The sequence below is a fragment of the Numenius arquata genome, chromosome 29 (assembly GCF_964106895.1).
Source record: "Numenius arquata chromosome 29, bNumArq3.hap1.1, whole genome shotgun sequence".
NCBI classification, from domain to species: domain Eukaryota; kingdom Metazoa; phylum Chordata; class Aves; order Charadriiformes; family Scolopacidae; genus Numenius; species Numenius arquata.
The window spans coordinates 106,395-127,594 of NC_133604.1; the positions used below are offsets into that span (position 1 = coordinate 106,395).

General features: G+C 61.6%; 1 protein-coding gene across 1 annotated transcript in view; it reads left to right on the forward strand.

The window, feature by feature from the left end:
- Window positions 1–1,726: 1,726 nt before the first annotated feature.
- The window catches only part of LRP1 (LDL receptor related protein 1), a 70,736-nt gene continuing 51,262 nt past the window's right edge, over window positions 1,727–21,200 (forward strand). The window contains exons 1-6 of the mRNA XM_074164826.1: window positions 1,727–1,871; window positions 3,426–3,548; window positions 9,829–9,966; window positions 11,818–11,937; window positions 12,823–12,951; window positions 13,216–13,479. Coding sequence (XP_074020927.1) covers window positions 1,727–1,871; window positions 3,426–3,548; window positions 9,829–9,966; window positions 11,818–11,937; window positions 12,823–12,951; window positions 13,216–13,479 — 919 coding nt within the window. The remainder of the gene's footprint in view (window positions 1,872–3,425; window positions 3,549–9,828; window positions 9,967–11,817; window positions 11,938–12,822; window positions 12,952–13,215; window positions 13,480–21,200) is intronic.

Below are 21,200 nucleotides of genomic sequence, written 5' to 3' on the forward strand. Positions count from 1 at the left end.
GGGTTTCTGTTTTGCTGGGGGTGTCCACCCGTGTGTGCCGGGGCCCCGCAGACCCTTAGACCCCCCCCTCCGGCCACCACGAGCCGCCGGGGGGGGGGGGGGGGGAGGTTGGCGGCTCCGTTTGCCCAGCGCCGGGGTGTGTGGTTTGGCAGCACCTCGGGGGGCGGGATGGGGTGGGGGGAGCGGGGGACGGAGACCTGGGAGGAATGCAGAGTGGATTTATTTTTCTCCATCTCCAGCTTTCTTTCCCCCCCCCCTCGTGTCTCCCCCCCACCCCCCCACCCCAGAACATCTGTTTTGCAAATCACGCTCATTCCAGTCCGTATTTATGGCCAGCGCCGTTTCCTTTGCGAGGCAGCGGCCGGGGCGGGAGGAGGAGTCGGGTGAGGAGGAAGGTCGGGCTCGCTCGGGGAGGGAGATCTGGAGTATTTCTGTGCTTTGCTCCCGGTCGATGTGGGGTTTTTACACCCTCCTCATCTGTTCACGGAAGGTGATTTGGCTCCTGCTCGAGGAGGTGAAGACCTTCCTGCTCACCCGCCTCCCGAAATAGTCCGTTTTAATGGAAGTGTCGATTTCTTGTTTCAGGCAAAAACCGAGATGTGTTTTGTTGCGTTTCTGTGGCAGCCCTTTGCCCACCTCGGTGGGTCAGCGGGAGGCACAGCCCGGCTCTCAGCCCCATCCCGACTGGGACGACCGGAGTCTGCTCCCCCCTCCTAACGGAGGAGAAGGATCCCCTTTCTTGCACCCAAGGATTTTGCCATTATTTTCTTTTTTAGTACAATTTTTTTTTTTTTTTTCCCCTCTGTCCCCTTTGAATTACTCTCAATCAGGGATCTCTCCTCCGCCTGCCAAGGAGGGAGGTGTTTTGGGCGGCCGGTTCCCGCAGCTGCCCCGGCCCCGCTCTGAGCCGACCATTGTGCGCTCCATGAAGGCTCCTTTATTCCCATCCCGGGGCCGGAGCTCCGCTCGCCGCTGCCTTTGCCGCTGCTGCGGCCGCCCGCCTTTCCCAAAGAAACTTGGCCCGGGGTTAAGGATGCAATGAACAGACACCTTCTCTAATTGTCCACCTGGCACCGGCGCATCCCCACGCTCGCTCCGGGGCCGTTTGACGTGCTGGGAACGCGCTGTGCGGGAACGGAGGCTGCGGGGGGTGGCCGAGGAGCCCCGGGGAGGGGGAAGGCGGCTGCCGAGGGGGAAGCCATCCCCTTCCCGCCCCGGGAACGGCGATGCCTCGCGCTGCCGAAGCGCCGCGTGTCCGGGCTCGGCGGAGCGGGAACTGGCCCTTTGAGCCGGATTCAAATCAATTCCGGGTTTCCGTCCTCCGGGCGGCATCTCTGCCCCGGGATCCGCGTCTCTGGCGCAAACCGTGATCCCCTCCTGGCCCCGGTTTCTCCTCCCGTGTAGACGCAGCCCCACGGGGCTTGTGGGCAGCCGGGAAACGCTTGCCGGGGGTTTGTCCCCCCTCTTGTAGGTCTGCCCGAGCCCCTCGGGGGGCAGGGGGCAAGGCCAGAGGCTGAGCCGGCCCAGGGAGACGGTGGCCACCGCTGGCCCGGCGGGTTCCTGGGTGGTGGCTGCGGTCGGTGGGGCGGTTGTGGCCACCGTAGGTCGCTTTGTGGCTGCCGGAGACCTGGGAGGATGAGGGAGAGCAGGAAATCCAAGGGAGCGTCGGTTCTTTGCTGTGGTTTTTCTTAATGAATCCTGCATTTGGAGCTCTTGTGGCGGGGAGATGGAGGAGGAGGATGAGCTCCTGCGGGAAGAGGGGGCGGCGGAGCCGGCTTGGGAGGAGAGCGCGGTCCCCGGCTCCCAGCCCTGCATCCTGCGGGAGGAAGGGGACGGGCTGGGTCTGCAAGTCATCCCTCGCCGAAAGAAGGGTGTGTGGAGGGTATCTGCTCATAACTGGGGATGTTTCATCCATTTTGATGTGTCCAGTCTCCATCTTGATTGCGCTGAGCTCCCTGTCGTGGTGTCGAGCCTCTCCCTCCGAGCAGCGGCTCCGACGCTGATGCTTTAACGGGAGAAGGGAAGTGGGGTTTGTGCCCCACGGTTGTGTTTCGATGGGTTTCCAGGATTTCCTGCCTCTCCCGGGGGCTCGCGGTGCAGAGCGAGAGCTGCCATTGGCCTGGAAGCGATCGCTGGGCTCTGGGAAGAAGGTGAAATGCTGAAAAACTGGCAAGAAAATGGCCTGAGCCAGGGGTCTGCGGGAACCGGGGCGATGCCCCCCCCCCGGAGCCCCCAGTGCGGGGGCCGGGTTTGAAGCCGGATTCGCTGTTCCCACCCTTCCCAACCACAGCTCTTACCTGAACCACGGCCGGCACTGCTGGGGTGCAGTGACCCCCCCATTGCAGCCCGTGCCCTCAGGGGGTGGTGCAGTGACCCCCCCATTGCAGCCTGTGCCCTGGCAGGGGGGTGCAGTGACCCCCACATTGCAGCCCGTACCCTCGGGGACGGTGCAGTGACCCCCCCATTGCAGCCCGTGTCCTCAGGGGGTGGTGCAGTGACTCCCCCATTGCAGCCTGTACCCTCGGGGGGCTGCAGTGACCCCCCCATTGCAGCCTGTGCTCTCGGGGGTGGTGCAGTGACCCCCCCATTGCAGCCCGTGCCCTCGGGGGGGTGCAGTGACCCCCCCATTGCAGCCCGTGCCCTTGGAGGGGGGGTGCAGTGACCCCCCCATTGCAGCCCGTGCCCTCGGGGGGGCATAGTGACCCCCCCATTGCAGCCCGTGCTCTCGGGGGGGTGCAGTGACCCCCCATCGCTGCCAGCCTCCTCAGGGTGCCTGTTTTGGCGGGGGCAGAGCACCCCCTGGTCCGCAGCCCCCCAGGGAGGAGGGCACTGGGGCTCTCCCCAGCCCTGCTCCCGCCCCGGGTCCTGCCCTCTCTGCTTTAGCTTTTCCTGCTGGTTTCTGTTACGATTTGGGTTTATTTCTGTGTGTCCCGGGAGGGTGGTGCCGGCGTCGCCATCCCGGCCGTGCACGTGTGTCTTTCCCGGGCGCAGGATGGATGGAAACCCGTCCTCCTGCTGCTGCTGCTGTCTTTGTGATTTAAAAATGTTACTTTTTAATTTGTTCTCGTTTGGGTTTTCTTATTTTTTCCCCTGTCTTTTTTACTGTCTAGCATAGAAAATAAACCGCCTTTGGCTCCCAGGGGCTAATTCATCCAAGTTAAATGATCTTTAAAATCTGTTAGCGCATCATGGATCTCGGTTCCTGTTTTCTCGCAGTGTAATTAATGCTTCGGTTTAAATTTTCTCCTTTCCTTAGGGGCAAGGTTGATGGATCTGATGCCAGGCTAAAACTTTTGCCGAGCCATTAGAAAGAAATCAAACTAAAAGCAATCTAGTCCTTAATTTAAATTTTATTTTTTTTTAAGTAACTTGTCTTTGGGAAGAAACTGATCTTGTTTATTATCGTTATTTCTTTTCTCATCCAGCACCGAAGACATGTAGCCCTAAACAGTTTGCATGCAAAGATCAGATTACGTGCATATCTAAGGGCTGGCGCTGTGACGGGGAAAAGGATTGTCCGGATGGCTCGGATGAATCACCCGATATATGTATGTATGCCTTTCCTTCCTAATAATGTCCTTTGCTTTTGTTTCATCCATTCTCTCCTTGCACGGTGGTTCCAGGGTCCCAAACGGGCGGCATCGCACAACTGCTCTACCTCGGCTCCGGTTTCTCCCGCAGCCCCTCGGGGGGTGGGTGCCCCTGGCAGGGTCCACCCCGTCCATCCGTCCGTCCTCCCTTTATCTTCCCAGCCGCTTCTCCCGGGGCCTCTGGCTCCGGGGCCGTCATCCATCCTGACGAAGCAGCCTCCTGGGGAGTGGGGTGTCGCTGATTTATTTTTTGTTTCCATCCAAATTGGTTCACACGAGGACGCAGTGCCCTGGGCAGGGGTGCGGGGTCCGCTCTGCCGCCGCAGCGTCCCCTCCTTGGGCGGCCGAGACTCCCTCCGGAGCCTCCGGAGCCGGGTGCTCGGGGCCGGGCTGGGCTGAAGGGAGGAAGGAAATCTCTGGGAGCCCCGGGGAACAGCCGGGAAAGCCACACAGCTTTCCCCGGGTGTATTTGGGTTCGGATGCTGTGTTGGTGTGACTGGTTTGTCCCGGGCTGTTGGCACGGCTCTGCCGTAGCGGGAGCCGGTGGCCCCGGCACTGGGGATGCTCCCGGCTCCCATGGGGCAGTCGGCTCTCTCCAGAAGCAAACGGGGAACCGGGCTGGGTTTGGTGGGGTGCAGGGGTTGGGGATGGGGCCTGTGGGTCCGCACAGGGGAGTGAGACAGAGCCGTGCTGGCACCCGGGCTCTGCGGGGACGGCGGCTGTGCCGGTCCCCCCGCACTGCTCTGCTCCGGGTGGGCTGGAGCAAGGAACCACCTCTCCCGTGTCCCGGTTTCTCGCTCCGTCTGATGAGGGAGGCTGCGCTGCCCTTGCTGTCTCGCGGGAGCAGCCTCGTTAGGTTGTTTTATGGTGCCAGGGAAGCAACCTCGGGATGCCGGGCCGGCGGGACAGGCACAGCCGGGTTCATCCCTGCCGCTGCTCACCAGCGACTGGCAAAATCCTCTCCTCCTCTGCCCGGAGATCCTTCCCAGACTCCTGCTTCCCGCTGCACTTGGCATAAAGGTCTCCTCCAAAGCAGTTTCTGGTTCGGCACCGGGGTTATTTATTTCTTAAAGCAAAATGATGCAACCGTCCCCTCCGTGGGAGGGATGAGGGGGCTGGGATGGGCCGTCTGGCTCCAGTCAATCAGCAGCCCTGGAAAATTACTGCGGGAGGACTCGGAGGCCTGTCCCCAGCTGGAAGAAATCCGTCCCGATTGACGTATTCCACTTGCTGCGTGTGCCTGTGCCTGCTTCACCGCCCCCCATCCGTACCGTCAGGTGAACGGAGAACAGACCCCTCGGATGTTTTCCCCCACCCTCTTCTTCCTCTTTCCTCACTGTGAAGGCACCGCTGGTGGGGGGAGACTCTGCCAGCCCGGTGACCTCTGGATGGGGAAGGCAGAGCCACATCTGGCTGCTGCCACCCCGGCGGGGACGGGAAAGGATCGGTGTCCCCCGCAGTGGGGGGACACTGCTGCCTGCCCGGCCCCTGCCCCGCGCTCGTGGAGGCACCTCCTGTCCGTCTGTCCGGCCGTCGTGGCCGCAGGGGGTGAGGTGGGGGGATGCTCTCAGGTTTGCTCAGACCCCCGAGGGCTCCAGCACCTGCAGCTCCTGCTGGGGGAGGGAGGCTCATTCCTGGGGGGCGCGGGACCCCTGGTAACCGTGTGCCCCTCGGTATGTGCTCGGCGCTTCCAGGACAGGCAGGGGGGAGCCTCTTGCGAGGCACAGACCAAAGCCCAGCATTTCCTCTCTCCTGGCCCCATGAGTTTCCATCACCACCTAAACTTCAGAAACGCTCTTTTCCTGGGGAGCGGTTCCCTCCCCAGCTGAGGTCTGGGGACCTGGAGGGACTTGACCTTTCTAAGGGACTCTGCTCACCTTCCCCAAGTTCCTGCTTTTAAGCCCCAAGACTCCCCCCAAACCCCAATTCCCCCCCCCCCTCCCGCTGGCCTGGGGAGCACCAGGAGGGAGCCAGAAGGATGCTGCGCTCTCCGGGACACAGAGTTGGGGACAGTGGCCATCGCTGCCGGCTCCTTGGTGTGGTGCCGGTGCACGTCTGGCCCGGCACTTGCCCGCACCCGTCTGTGCCTTTCCCGTGGGCAGGGGCTGTGGATGGAGGTTCCTGCCTGCTCCTGCCTGCTCCTGCCTGCTCCTGCCTGCTCCTGCCCAGGCTCGCGCCAGTGGAGTCCGACCTGTCGGCACACGCAGGGCGCGCAGCCCGGTGTCTCCGGGATTGCCAGGCAAGCTTTTCTCACGCCACTTCGGCACCGGGGCTTCCAGCAGCCTCTCATCCTCCTTATCTTTTTGGCAGGGAGAGAATTACTTTTATTACTATTATTTAATCTCTTTTTTAAGCCTGGGCTGCACACGCGGCTCTTGCACGCTGCTCGGCGCACCCTTTCACGCCCTGGCAGCTCGGCAGAGTTATTTACATTGCACTAATGTACTCATGTCAGAGTCTCTTGAAATGCCGTCTATTATGTGCGAGGTTTTCCTCCCTGGGGAATCCTTTTAAGTATTTGCTGGCTTTGCTTACGCGTTAGCTGAACATCGCAAGAGTTCCCTTTCCTGGTGCTGTGCTCGTCTCTGCGAGCGGCTCGTACCCGCTTCTTGCCCAGTCAGTCGTTTTTTTTTTCACTCCATGGAGCTTTCCTAGGGGAAAAAAACTTGGACGAGAGCCTCCATCCTGTCGAACACCAAAGGAGATGAGGGGCTCTGAGAAATGAAATTGCCGTGGGCTGAGCTATGGCTGTTCTCCGGCCGCCGCATCCCGGCTGGCCTCCTGCCTGCGGCGCTCCCGGCTCCGCTGGGCGCCGTGGCCGAGCCGGGGTTTTGCCCGCCAGCGCTTCGGCCGAGCTGCCGGCGGCGTCTCTCCGGCCGCGGCACCGTTTGCTTCTCCGCAGACGAACGGGCAGATCCGCAGCCTTCGGTCGCCTGGGTGTTTGCAAGGATTCAGCATCGAACGGTTCACGGGTCCGAGCTCTGGATCCGTCGATGCTCGGGTCCTGCTCGGGTTTGGACGCGTCTCGAGCGAGCCCCTCGTCTGCGGGGCCTTTGCTCTCCGCGTCCTGCCGGAGAACCCGTTCCAGCCGGGATCCACCAGCAGGAACTTTCCCTGCCCGTGCCCTGCCGGTGCCGGGCTGCGGAACCGTCCCGCTCCCGGCTCCTCCTGCCCCTTCCCTCGTCCCGGTCCCCACGTCCGTGTCCCTTTGGGCTGTTGCCAAATCAACCACAGGCTGCGTTTACAGGAGGAAGAATTGCTTTTCTCCTTTCCTTCTTTTTTCTTTTTTTTTTTTTTTTTTTTTTTTTTTACAAGTGGGTTTTAGAGGTTAAAAATTCCTGTCTAATTCCGCTCCTTGGGGTGTACCACAAGCCTGTCACATGTAATAAATTGGCTCGTTTATTAGTGCACCAACACAGTCAAAAGCAAACAAAGTGGCTTGTAGATTAATCCTGCCCTGTTTGTCATAAGTAGTTTGATCCAGGCTCTTTTCAGGGGAATAATGGACACGGCAGATCAGTTTTGACTGATGAACTGTGCACTTTATTTCCATGCCTTCGTTCTTTCAGTCCCTATATTGATACTATTTAATTAACCCTTAATTTGCAATTACCCAGTACCCAGATAGTGCTGTTCAGCCCTCTGTGAAAAACAAGATCTGTAAAGCAGCATCTGGTGAGAAATTCTCCCGGGAATTGCCTGCTGGGTGCCCTGGATTGGGGCTGGGAGAGGAGAAACCCACGTCCCCGGTGGCTGCTTGGGGGCCCTGAGCTGTGGAGGAGCCCAGTGCCGAGCCAGTTGGGTAACTGGAAGCGTACTGGGATGTGTTTGAGACGCAGCCCGCGTGCTGGGGAGTGATCCGGCATCTGGAGCCGGTCACGTTTCCGTTCTTCGGGCACCTCTTGTGCAAGGAGGGGCACGTGTGTGTCAACAGCCCCGGGTCGGTCACTTCCCACAGAACGGACAACGGGAAGGGGGTGACGTTTTCACCGTGGCAGGTTGGGGGGGTCCTTTCTGCCAGGGGTGGGGGTTCTGTGCTTGTAGCCAGGGCTTTTGTGGGGTGCTCCGGCCGTGGGAATCTGCGGGAGCTGCTGCGGGGCGGCTCCTTGGAGATTTTCTGCTGGACTTCAGTTCTGCAAAGGCTTTGGTGGGTTTGGGAAGGGCAGAGGAGGAGCCCAGCCTGCCCCATCTCACAGAATCACAGTGATCCTGTGATCTGCAAATCTGTGAATCCCACACTCTGGGAAATCTCCTCCCAGAGTTTGCTGTCCCACAGCCTGGAGGACGCGGGGATGGGCGTGCGGCCGGGGACGTGCTGAGGGGTCTTGTGCAGGGCCAGGGGAAACCACGGGGTTGGAGCCAGCGGGTCCCATCCATCCCTGGTCCGAGGTTAAAAAAGCACATCCCGGGCAGCTCCCCGGGGGGAAGCCGAGCCCTCGCTGGCCGGGAGGGATCCGTGCCGGATGGGGATGTGCCGGCACACGGAGCGCCGGGCCGGACCCCGCACGCTGTGCGTGATGTAACGCTCCTCTCCAAGGAGAGTTCGAGCTTATTTAGGACAAACTCCACCGGTGGAGTCTTAGATGAAGGTGACCGCTGGTCTCAATAGCTGTGAAACGGGACCGAGCCTGGGCAAAGCGCTGGGTGCGGGACGGGCTGCAGGTGCCCGTCTCAGTGCTCGCTGCTGCGAAGGACGGGGTGGGCTGCGGGGGCTCGGGGGCTGTTTCTGCCACCGTCCCCTCTGCCGGCGAGGCTGACGTGAGGGCAGGGCACAAACCGTCGCGGTCTCCCCATAAAATGGGATTTCAGCGTTCCTCTTGCGTGCTGCCGTTGACTCAGCAGAGGCGTGTTGGTGGCTCCAGGGAGAGCTGGCGAAACGCTGCCTGTTCAGCCCCAACGCCAAACTTAGGATTGGGGCCGGCAGGGAGAGGAGAGGAGAGGAGAGGCGTTGGGCTTTGCAGAGCTCCGTGGTGCCAGCACCGTGCCCATGGGCTGCCGACGGTCACCGTCACCCCATCACCCCCCGGGCAGCCGCCTTCCAGCCTGGGGTGAAGCAGTGTCGGAGCCAGGACGTTGGTGGAGCTTTTAATGGGGTTTCAGGTTGTTAATCGATTTATGGTGTGTTTTGTTGTTTGTCTCAATGCCGTGCTTCTTTTCAGAGAAGCTTAAAAATAAAGCCTTGCTTCCTTTGTAATTTTTCCAGTTAATAATGGAGATTAAGTCTCCTTGTGTCGCGTAGCCCTGGTTCTTAACGACCCCCCGCAATCCTGCCTGCATAACGGCCTCTTAACAAAGAGCCTGTTGGCACCTGAGGGAGCGCTCGGGGTGGCGGGGGGCCGGGGGGGCCGTTCTCGGGGTGCTCAGCACTGCCTGACCCCGAGTGCCCCCGGCCCTCCCAGCAGTGAGGGGTGCCCAGAGCCCCCGGAGCTGACGTGACCCGTGGGAGCTCGAAAGAGGGAGTCTGGGGCTGCTGAGGTCCGGGGTCACCTCCTTCCTGGGACCCCAGCCCCTCAGCCCGGCTCATTCCCGCGGGTGGGCACTTTTCCACCGCGGGCGGGCTCTGGGGCTGGGCAGAGGGTCCCCATCCGCCCTGGCTGCTCCAGGTCTCCTTCCTTTTCACACGATGGCGATGGAAAAGGGAAAGTTCACTCCAGACGGGTCACGCTTTTCCTCCCCGGAGAGCAGCGCCCGCAGCGCTCCCGCCTGTTTTGAAAGGGAAATCCAGTGTCTGTTAAAGAGCTTCCTCCAGGGAGAGCTGGGGATGCTGGAGGGGGAAGAGCCTGGTGTGAGCCTTTTCTGGTGGCCTTTTGTGGCCTCGAGCTGCCGTGGGAGCCCAGAGAATTTGGGGCTGGCCCCGCTGGGTGGGTGCTGCTTTTGCTGTGGGGCATGTGCCGGGCAGGGGGACCCAAACCAAGGAGGATTTACCGTTCCTCTGGGCGGAGGGGGTCAAGGCGCCTTCACACGCCTGCTGTCGGCTCCTGCGGAAACGTTCCCACCGACGTCCGGGGGCGCGTGAGGTTCCCCGAGCCCCTGCGTCTGCACAAAGAGCGTTTACCCGAAATCTCTCTCTGCGGGGCCACGTCCAGCGGGTGATGGTGGCTGCTGGAGAGCCACGACAGAGCGATATGGGGGGCTGAGAGTTCCCTCGAGGTTTTGGGGCGTTTCCTCCGGGGGGATGGGGTCGCAGAGCCGTCGCGCTCTCCCTTCGGTGACAGTTTTGCCTTTTGCTGTCTCGCAGGTCCTCAGAGCAAGGTGTCCCGATGCCAACCCAACGAGTACAACTGCCTGGGCACGGAGCTGTGCATTCACATGAGCAAACTGTGCAACGGGCTCCACGACTGCTTCGACGGCTCCGACGAGGGGCCGCACTGTCGGGGTAGGTGTCCGGGGGGGGATGGCGCTCAAAGAGGGGCTGCCCTTGCCTCCTGCCCTCCCCCGTCGTGGTAGGAATCAGGAGGTCCCTGTTTGTCCCCCGTTCCTGGTGTCCCCCAAGGTGGTTTTGTTTAATGGCTTCGTGCCGGTGCCACCACGCTCCGCAGCCGGGGCAGCTGGGCTGGGGCTGGCCGTGGCAGATCCAGAGATTAGCCAGAGCCGCTTGCAAGCGAAATGCCCGTCATTCCTGAGCCTGCAGGGCCAGTAAATAGCTGCATTGTCTCCTGGGTTTAAAAGCTTGGAAGGCTGGGGTTCTGGTTCAGATAAGAGATACCAGTACGTTTTTTTTCCTAATTTCCAGGAGCTTTGTCCCCCCCCCTCCGGGCCTGTCCCCCGTTGCTAATCCTGCTGGAAAACTCTCCCTAAATCAGCGTGCGGCGGCTCGCTGGGGCACAGATTAGTCGCTCAGAAACGCGTGTCCTGGGCTGACCCTGGGGCTCGGCGGGCTCTGGGCGAGCAGCGATCCCGCTCCTCTCGCCGGGGGCGAGAGCTCCTGCCCCCCCCCACCCCAGAGCCCAGCCAGGCTTGGGACACCCTGCCCCGGGGGCTCCTTCCTTCCCTCCCACCCCGGGACGGAGCAGGGCGGTTCTGCAGCTGTGCCTGAGCTGACAATTAATATTTGGCTGATAGTTCTTAATGAGATCTGATTTTTTGCAGCTGGGCAGCTCTGAGGAGGGCAGCCCCGTGTCAGGGCAGTCGCTGCCGGCAGGTTTGGACAGGCTGGGGACCAAAGCCCTGGCATGTGGGGTGCTGAGTCCCCCCCCTGGCGCCGGCCGGCGCGGGCAGAGATGGCGGTGCCGCCCTGGGCAGGCATTTCCTCGCAGCTGGTGGGGAGCCCCATCCCCATCCCGCCTCCGCCCCGGGCTGGGGAGAGGAGCTGCCGCCCCGGTTCGTGCTCCGGCTGTTCCCGTCCCGCTCCCGTCACCGCCCCGGGTGCCCGGACTCTCCCGCGCCCTCGGCCCCGGGTGGGAGGTTGGTCCCCGAGGTGCCCTGTGGAGATGCGGGGACGCACCGAAGAGCCTCCACCGTCCTTGCAGACGTCCGCGGGGATGGGGATGGAAATGCCATCGGAACCTCCCTGCTGAAACTCCCCCCCATCGTCCCCCTCCTGCCGACCCAGTGCTCTCGGGGGTTTTTTCTTTTTTTCGGATGCTTTAGCTGAGAGATAAGAATCTGAAATTAATAGCTGGGGCTGCCAAAGCTGATAAACCTTGTAAACAACTCGGCTGGGCCCTGCCCGGCTTATTAAACAGTTCCACATGCGAGGGGCAGGGTTTTCGCTGCTCCCCGTCCAGCCCCGGCGGTGAAGGGGGACGCGGGAAGGGCCGGGTGGTTTCGGTCCGGAGGAGCTCGTGGCTGCTCTTCCCCCTCCACCGGCAGATTTGCTGGGACCCCTCCGAGCACCGAGTGATGGGTCGGGCAGGGTGAGGAGAGGAGAGAAGAAAATAAAACCCAACATAAACTGCCCCCCCCCCACCCCTCCCCAGCAAAGGGCTGACAGCACGTCCCTCCTGCCGGCCGAGGAGGCCCATCGCGAAATGACCTCGATGAAGTTGCTGCTGCTGTTTATTGATGGGGGCGGGGGGGGGGGGGCAGCCCTGGGCAGGTGGGGACTTTATTGGTGTTTATTGTGAGTCCTGATGGAAACAAACCTGCGGGAGGCGATGAGCATCCCTGCTCCCAGCATCGCCCCGGGGCCGCCCGACCCTGGCGCTGGGGCGTCTGTCTGGTCCCTCGCCCGAGCATCCCTCGGTGACGTCCTCTTTCCTCCCTCTTCCCCTCTCTCTCTCCTCAGAACAATTAGCCAACTGCACGGCCCTGGGCTGCCAGCACCACTGCGTGCCCACGCTGAGCGGACCCGCCTGCTACTGCAACAACTCCTTCCAGCTGGCCGAGGACAGGAGGAGCTGCAAAGGTCGGTGTGGGGCGGGCAGCGCCATCGCCCCCAGCTCCTCCGGGCTCCGGCCGATGCCTCCGTCCCAGCTGCGGTGCTGGGGCTCAGCCCTGCGGCCGAAGGGGCCTGGGGCTCGGCAGACCCCGACCTTCAGAGGGGACCACGGGGCTGCGGGGACTCTGCCTCCCTGGGGCCGTTACGTGGGTGCAGCTCCTGAAAGGCCGAGTGAGGAGCGGAATATTGGGAGGGAGTCGGGAAAAGGCTTTGCCTTTGTGTACGGAGTCGGGGGGCATCGCCGGGCTTGCGTGTGCTCCCGGTGTCCGTGCCTCAGAGGACGCTGGAAAATAGGAGAGGGTCAGCGAGGAGCGATCAGATCAATGCGATGCCTGGAAACAAGTCTGGAAGCGAGAGATTGTGGCGGCTCCATCTCTTTCATTTATCTGAGCGGGGGCGAAAGGGGCGGTTATCAGCTCCCGCACGCACCTCTGGGGGCAAGAGCTCTCCTGTGGAGACGGCTCTTTCATCTCGCAGAAGAAAGCGCAGCGTGCAAGCCAGGGGTTTGGAAGCTGAAGATTAGAGAAATTCAGGCTGGAAATTGAGGTGCAGATTTTGCAGGGCGGGGGAGGGGCAGTGGATAATTAGGCCTTGAAAAAGCTCAGGGATTGTCCTTTCGCCGTCCTGCTGCGGATGCTGGAGCAGAAGGCGGGGGGCTGCCTGCAGGTGTGGGGGGGCGACGTTGGCCAGGTCCTGCTCTGGAGACCGTTGTGACCATCCCTTCTGCTCAGGGATCACGTCCTCTCCTGCAGCTCTGCTCTGGAGAAAAGGGGGAGCCTTCGTTCCCTCTTAAGGCAGCCAAGGAGAGACATTTGCTAGTCCAAACCTTGGAGTTTTTGCCCTCTTTTCCAGACTTTGATGAATGCACCGTCTACGGGACCTGCAGCCAGACCTGCACCAACACGGAGGGCTCCTACACGTGCAGCTGTGTCGAAGGGTACCTCCTGCAGCCCGATAACAGATCCTGCAAAGCCAAGAATGGTGAGATCCTGGACAGGAGATGCGTGCTGCTCCTGGGCAGCTCTGCAAACCGTGGCCTCTGCCGCACGTGTGCCCCTGCCCCCAATTCTTCACTCCAGGGTGCTCCTCCCTGAGGACTGTCCTGTGCCACCACCGTCTTGGCACACGTTGGGCTCCGTGTCACGCTCTTGTTTCCACTGGGGCAGAAGGGCCAGGCTGATGCGGCGTTGCAGCCGTGAGCCGTGCTCTGCCGTGACCACCCTTCTACCCTCCTTTCCCTGCCAGAGCCCGTGGACCGTCCCCCCGTGCTGCTCATCGCCAACTCCCAGAACATCCTGGCCACCTACCTGAGCGGAGCCCCCGTGCCTAACATCACCCCCACCAGCGCCAAGCAGACCACGGCCATGGACTTCAACTACGTTGAGGACACGGTGTGCTGGGTTCACGTGGGCGACAGCGCCTCCCAGACCATCCTCAAGTGTGCCAAGATCCCCAACCTGAAGGGCTTCGTGGAAGAGCGCTCCATCAACATCTCCCTCAGCCTCCACCGTGAGTGCCTGCCCCACTTTGAGCCTCCCTCCCAGCCCGTGCCCACCCCGTCCCCATCTCCTTCCGACAGCCTGAGCGTCCCCAGCCAGCGGGGGGTGAAGCGGGGGTGGATTTTGATAGGAGGCAGCTTTGCACGGGGCCAGGCACCGAGGCTTCAGCACGAAGAGAGCTGTTGGTTTTCCTTTTCCTTCCCGCTTATTATTTCTAGCAAGTTTTGTGGTTTCTTTGTGTGAGTCTGTGAGGAAAGATGATGGAGCGAGGAGCGGAGGTGGTACCTGCGGAGCGGGTTCGGCATCGGCACTTCTCGTTGCTTCCTCTTCTGGTTTGTGCCCTGTGTTCCCCTGCCCGGACCACACGTTGGTCCCCACCCCAAGCACTGACTGAGAACAAAATCTCGACCGAGAAGTGCCCGTGAGTCACCGGCGTGAGTGGCAGATGGTGGTTTCATTCCACTTGTGTCTACCCAGCCGTAACGAGTGTGGTTACGGCTCCGTCTCCTGTTTGGGCTTGCTGGTCCCAGTTCGGCAGCCAGAATGGGAAGGAGAGTCACTCGCTGGGATTTTGGTGCTCTTTGTCTCAGGCTCATGCCATGCTCGCTTTCCCGAGAGCCTCTGCCCGGCGAGGGGTCCCAGCAGAAGCCGTGGGTCTCAGGGAGCCTTTCATGGGTGCTGTTGTTTGTGCAGTGGGGTTGGTGGGGTCCCCCGAGAGGGGAGTGGGTGGGTGCCGTAGCCGTACAGCCGGGATGTGGGAAACTGCTCCTGGTGGCATTCTGTTGCTGGTTTTATCCTATGAAAGCACAGACCCGAGTCCGTCGGGGTGGGATTGGAGGGATCTGGGCTGGGCTGTGTGCCACCGTCGGGTTCTGCAGCCCTCGGCTTCCCTGGTGTCATCCTCCCGCTGTCTTTTGCCTCCCCAATTTAGGGGTGCTTCCAGAGGGAGGCTGTCTGGGGCCTGATGCAAGAGGGATCCCCTTCTTCCAGAGAGGCTGGTGGCGTTACCTGATGAGCATTAGCTCACCGAGCAAATTAGTGAACATGTATGAACTGATCTTTGCAAATGAGTAAAGGTCTTGGGTGGATCTCGGGGCTGAGGGCGTTTCACTGCCGAGGGCGATGTCAGGGTGCCCCGGCTGCCGAGGGGGAACCGGCCGAAGCCCTGGCTGAGGCGAGGGGCACGATCCGGGGTCCCTCCGGCCCCTGCCGCCCCTCGGACTGCGCTGGGGCTCAGCAGGCTCCGTCCGCGGCGTCCTGCCGAGGGTGTGCGCGGCACGGTTAATTTGAGCTTGCACTGTGTATTTTTAGGGCAGTGTGTATTTTTAGGGAGAGGCCTCACCCTTTGCTCTCGCAGGCGATAGCCTGAAATTAGGCAGGAGAGGGCTCGGCTCTGCTCTCCGCTCCCCCCCCGATGGTTTAAGGAGGTCTGCGTTTGCCCGCTCCTCTCCTAAGGCTTCCCGGGGCTGGGTTTGGTCCCCCCGGGGTTCACCCGAGGGGCAGAGAGCAGCAGCGTCAGGCGCTGGCTCCGCGCTTCTTCTTCTTCTTCCCGTCAGGCTCGGTGTTAACGCTGTAATTTGCCGCGGCTGGGAGTCGCGGTGGTGGCCGTGGCTCGTGGACGGCACCTGGGCCACGAGCCGCAGGTTGGCCCAGGGGAAGGGCAGCCACTGGGGTCCGGGCAGGAGGTTTCGGGGTGTTCCTGGAATCCACCCAGGTGCCGTTCTGCGGCCAAGTCCCCGCGCTGGGAGGGTCCCGAGCTTTCTGGGGTGCCTCCGCCTGGCTGTGGAGGGCGCGAGGCTGAGGGTGCAGCAGCCCCAGGGATGGTGGCCCCGGCTCCTGAGTCGAGGTGGCCACAGGAGGAGCAACCGCCCTGAGCGCGAGCAGGCGGTGGTGAGGTGTCAGTGGAGGATCAGGACCTGCAGCACCCACCCCGGCCCCTCCGTCACCCCCAGATGAGGTCGTCGGCCTGGCGAGATTTTGGGGTGGTTGGTTGTGCTGCTCCAGCTCCGGGAAGTTAATCTGAGACACGACCTTTTAATTACGGTCAGGAGGGGAAGGGAGCTCATAATAAGAGCGTGTTCAAGTCCAAACAAGAAAAGGTGCCTTGCTTTGCTTGGCCTCCTGATCCCTTGCTATAGCTCTGGGTGGGAAGAGGGGAATTCAGCGAATTGGGGTGGAAAAAAAACCTGCCCTTGCCCTGGGACAGAGGGAGGTTCCCATCCACGTTTCCATCCGGGGGGAAGGGGGGACCGGCAGCTGGTCCCTGCTGCTGTTGGGGTGGAGGCTGCTCCCAACGGAGCTGCGAGGGGTCCCTCCTCCGGTGCAAGGTGCGAAACAGCCTCGGGTGTGGGCTGTGGAGCACAACCACGCACCTGGGCACTGATTTCCAGCCCCGAGACGTGAGCTCATGGTGTGGTGGTGCCATTCGCCTCCTTACCTGCAGACCCCGCTCTGGTGGGTACGTGCTGCCTGGACGGACGCGTGCCCCATGGAAACGCTGCGTTAGCAATAACAATCCAACCTGCCTGGGAGGGAGCGAGAGCACAGCTCCTGTGTCTCTCCCGGTGGATCATCCTCCTGCCGGGGAGGGTGGGATGAAGGGCCTCCGTTCAACCCCTCCATCACCCGGCTCTGAGCCACCTCCCCTGGGGACGGTGGCAGAGAGCTGCGGCAGGGACGCGTTGCGGCGGGTGCCCTGGGTCCGATGCTGGGGGTTGTGACGAGGAGATAATGTCAATCCCTCGCTCCTCTCTGTCAGGACACCGGAGAGACCTGTGAATCCAATTAGTGGTTTCCCTCTTTATTTGCTGCTTTATGGCATTATCTGCTAACAGCAGGAGTCAGGCTTCCCTGGTGCCTGCTGCTAATGGGGCTTGAGTTGGCATTTGATGGGGGAAGACTGATGCTGAAGGGCTGGAAATTAGCAGCCCCCAGCTGTCGGGGGTAGGTCTGGGCTGGTGCGATGTCGCAGCCCGGCTCCGATGGCAGCCCCGCTTCCCTGCCTCTGTCCCCGCTCCCTTCCTGCCGAGAGATTAGTGTCACTTGTGTTGTGGGAGTTGTGTTAAATGAATGCTATTAACAGGGCTTGGCAAGACCCGCTGTACTCTGAAGCTTTGCTTTTCCCCTGGTCCTTGCACTGCTAAACCCTTTTTCTCTCCACAGCCTCCAGTACCGAAGCACTTTTTTATGGTGACTGTCCCTTGGTTCCCAAATACGCGCTGCCCGTGGACATTTTTCACAGGCAGTGATTTTCTCAGTTGATCTGAGCTGGCCGGTTCGCTACCCCCAGGTCTTTTTCCAGGGACGCACTGAAAATCAGAGGCTGGTGAAATCTTCCATCTACTTCTCTTACAAAAAACAAAAAAACCAACCCACTTCATGTTGGAATTGAATTATTTCTCTCCGCCATTAGTCGGAGCCGACTGCGGTGGCTGGGAAGCCCTGGGCAGCTCTAAGCTTGGAGATGACAGGGAGGACGTGTGGGGCTTGGTGCCGCTGGTCACACTGTGTGGCCGAGGTGGCCCCTGGCTAGTGCTGCAGAGTGGCCGAGCCCGCTGCAGGCAGGCGTGGGGATGGCGTGGCCCCTCACCGGGCAGGGTCCAGCCTGTCACCATCCCTGAGGGAGACTCAGAGGTGGCACCTTCTCATCCAGCCCCCGGAGCCCGGGTTCCCTTGAGGCTGCTCCCTGGCTACTGGCCACCGGCCGGAGCAGCCCCCGGGCTTGGTCCCGTGGGGAGGACGGGGCACGAGCAGAGACGTGATGGTGCAGGGGAGGGCTCGTCCTTCCTGCCAGCGCTGAACGGCAACAAGGGGAACTTGTCTCGTCCTTCCTCCCTTTCCCCTCTCCCTCTGCTCTGCGCTGTTTCTGGCCGGGGAGGGTCCTGGCAGCCATCGCGTCCGCTCGCGCTCGAGGGACAGAACGGCCAGTGCCTGCGCAGGGGGAGCCGCTCTCCGGAGCGTGGAGGTTTTCCTCCACCGGTGTCTGCTGGGGCTGGTCGAGCATCACCTCTGTGAGCAGGGCAGCACCGGGCAGGTTCCCTGTCAGCCCCCCGCAGCCCCCATCAGCCCGGACCCCTCCAGACCCAGTCTTGCCACCCGCACGGGGCTGGGGACCGGGGCAGGTTTTGCTCCGAGGTGACAGCCCTCGCATCCAGGGGCTGAGGCCGGTCCCATGGACCCACCTTGCTCAGTGGCTAATCCTTGACCTCTGGGACTTTCTGATCCCGTGGGTTTTCTCAACAAGATTCCAGCCTCCACGTGTTTCCCGAGACAATGTCCTCGTTTGTTTGGACTTGGGATTCCAAAGAATTTCGAAGCAAAACAACACACCAGGAAGAAAAAAAAATAATAAAAAAAATCTGGTTCCCGGCCCTTTTGCTGCTCGTCCCTCCCGGCCGGGCCGGTGCTGCCCCCCCGGCGGGTCCTGCCCGGGGCTGGGATGGGGCTGGGGGGCTCCTGCCCGGACACTGTCTGGTCCGTGGCCTTATTCTGTGCCGGGAAAGCAGTGGGTCCAGGATGGAGCGGTGGCATTTGCCTTGATTATAACTTCCCTGTCTCCATTTCTGCTAAGGTGAAGGTGTGCAGAAACCTCCCTGCCTCCCGTGGCCCCCTCGGAGACCTCCGCTCCCCCGCTTGCCACCCGGCTCGACCCCCAGCCCGTGTCCCCCTTACCCCGGGGCCGGGGCTGGCTTTTTGGGGGGGAGCACGTGCCTCGGCTGCAGCTCTTTGGGCGATTCCTCCGGCTGGGACAGAGCGGGGCGAGGGGAGCAGATTTGTGTGACCTTAAATCGGATTTGTGCCCCCATTCCCTGGTGGTGGCACCTCCCCGGAGCGGGCTCTGGGGACGAGAGCGGGTCGGACGACCCGCTCTCGTCCCCAGAGCCCGCTCCGGGGAGGTGCCACCACCTTCTAAGGAGCCCTCCTTAAGAGGACACCGTTAATTGACCCCGCGCTGCCTCCTCGGCATTTGTGCGTTAAAGCCTCGGCTCCGGTGCGGTGTGATCGAGTGATACTCGGCTTTCCGGAAAAGCCAGGAGTTCTTTGCTTTTACTATGGAAAAATACTAGAGAACGTGTGTCAGGAGGCTGAAACCCGGGTTTCTCAGTGGCTCTGCCGGCGGCTCCCTTTCCCCTGCTCTTTCCCGTTCTTTTTCCCCTTTCTCGGCCAACTCGTGACTTTTTTGCACGGTCAGAACCGGCAGCTCTGCCGTGCCAGGGTTTGTTTTGCTCAATGCCTTTATTGTGCTGGAAGGTCGCCGGTGCCAGTACGGCTTATTCCCGGCCCCAGGTGCCTGTAGCTTTGGTGCTCTCGGAGCGTTTGCCGAGTCCCGCGGGAAGGGAGCCGGGGCTGAGCCGGCCTTGCCCCGGGGACGGTGGCCGGCTCCCAGGCGGAGCGGGCAGGAATGCCGGCTGCTCGGCGGGACGCGGCCGGGGCTGCTGGGAAAGGGCCGTGGAGGTGCCTTGATTTATTATTTCTTGTTTTAAGGTTTGTTGTTTTCTTTTTCTTTTAGAAAACAAGCCCCCAGGAAGGGGTTTGAAATATCAGGACATTTGATCCCGAGTGCATTATAAACCCTAAACGATAGCAATCTGGCCATTATTAAAATACCTTCCTGGGCAGCATCTATCTAAACAAGCACGTCTGGGAGGTTGTTTTCATTGACTCCATTTCAGCCCTGTTACTCGTAATGACCCGTCCTGTTGCCAATAAGCAGAAGAGCTCTAGGGTTTGGGACAAATTGATTTCAGGGAGATGTTGCTCTGCAGAGGAATCCAAGTACATTTCTTTCCCCACTTTGCATGGAAAGCTATTTTTCTTCCTTGCTGCCTCATCCTAGCCAAGAAAGAGGCTCCGATGTGAACTTACTTGGCAAGAAAGCGGGATGATTGGTAATTTCATCTGCTGATTCCTTTCCTTTTTTTTTTTTTTTTCTTTTTTTTAACTGTTTCTGGCTGTTCTCGTAGCAGCGACGCGTGAGAGGGTGGGTGCAGTGTCCGGGGCCGGTGGGCCCTCACTGGAGGGGACGAGGACAGCCGCGATGACTTTAATCGCTTTATTAACCGAGTGCCTGCCGGTCCCTGCTCAGCCCCGGGGGCAGATCTGCTGCGGGGGCACCGGGGGCTGCTCCGCGGCTCTGCCTGGCACCTCTGGCTTTAATTACCCCTCGGTGTGGGGCAGGGTAAAGTCCCCGATGGGACTGACACCCCCCCCAGGTGGGGTGGGCAGGGCTGGGGGGGTTTCTCTTCCTCTCCCAAGTTTGCAGAGTGGTCCCAGGGCAGCAACATCCCCAAGCTGGGCTGTCCCCCTTCCTCCCGGTCCCCCTGGGCTGCGTTGGCAGAGCGGGGAAGGGTCTTCTCTCCCTCCCCCTCCCCTGGATGGAGGAGCCCCTCTCAGTCCCCCCCGCGCCGCTCCCCTCCGTCTCCCTCCATGCAGCCCCGCGGCGTCCATCGAGCTGCGTTCCCACGTTGCTGGAGACAAAAGGGTGAAATTAATGTCCCGAGTAATTGGGATCCTCTCGCGCACGGGGACGGGTTTCATCTCAGATGGGCAGGAGCGTGTTTATCCCTGCACACGTCTGTCCGTCCCTCCGTCCGTCCTGCGCCGCTGCCCGCCCTGCTGGTGCCGGGTTCCCTGTGCTGCAGCTGAGTCCCGCCGGGATCGTCCCTGCCCGGACTGGCCCCATTGCCACCTTTTTGTCCCCCGGCCCCCAAAATCGTCCCGGTGGCAGTTCCCCAGTTGCTGTCGAGCCTGCGTCTCTCTCCTCTCACCCAGAAGGAAGCCGAGCGCCCTGTCCCTCCATCGGCCTCCGCTGAATATTTTTGCCTGTGGAATGGCCTCATTAAGGCAGAGTAATTAGCGGTCCCTTGGCTGCCCTCCACGCAGCTGAGACGGAGCAAGCTCCATCACTCTCTGTTCCTGCTCTCCCCGGGGACGCTGTGGGGCTGAGCCCGGCCGTGGGGAGGGGGACAGGTTTGGGGCAGGGGAGAGGTGGGGAGGGGGACAGGTTTGGGGCAGGGGGGAGGTGGGGAGGGGGACAGGTTTGGGGCAGGGGGGAGGTTCGCGCTGTCTGGCGGGAGGGTGACACGATGCCGCCCGGGTGTCCCCACCCCGGGGGGGCTGGAGGATGTGTCAGCCTGGGGACGGCGGCCGGGGGCTTCTTCCCGCAGTGCCCAAGGGGGGGTGCGCAGCCCCGGGGGGGCCGGTTCCACCCCCCCCCCGGGGAGCGTTTGGCTTGTGCCCGCGTGTGCGCAGAGGCCACAGGGATCCTTCCGAGCACCGAGTCAGACGTCCTGGACGTGGGCCACCGGCTTCCACCCAGCGGTTCCTCCTTGGAGCTAAACAGCTTCGCAGAGAGGGGTTTAAATTTATTTATTTATTAGCCTGGTTTTTTAAGGAAACAAGGCTGACGTGATGGCGGTGGCTGTGAATGTCCCGTCCGCAGTCCCCTCCCCGTCCCGGGGTTCGAGGTGGCGGCTCCTCGCACAAGGAGGTGTCTGTTCCCGGGAGCCGGGGCCGGGGGGGCCGTGCCGGACCCCCGGAGGGGCGCAGGGTGTCCCTCCGTCCCGCGGCCGGCGCCCTTCGGGGCTGGAGTTTGTCTTCATGCCTGTCCTGTTAACATACTTCTAATTAAGGAAAATTGTCCCCAGGAGCAGTGTTTATCCACGGAGTACGTTGCTGTCACAGAGACGGTCTTGTTCTCCGGGGGAGAGGATGTCTGTGGAGGGAAGAGAC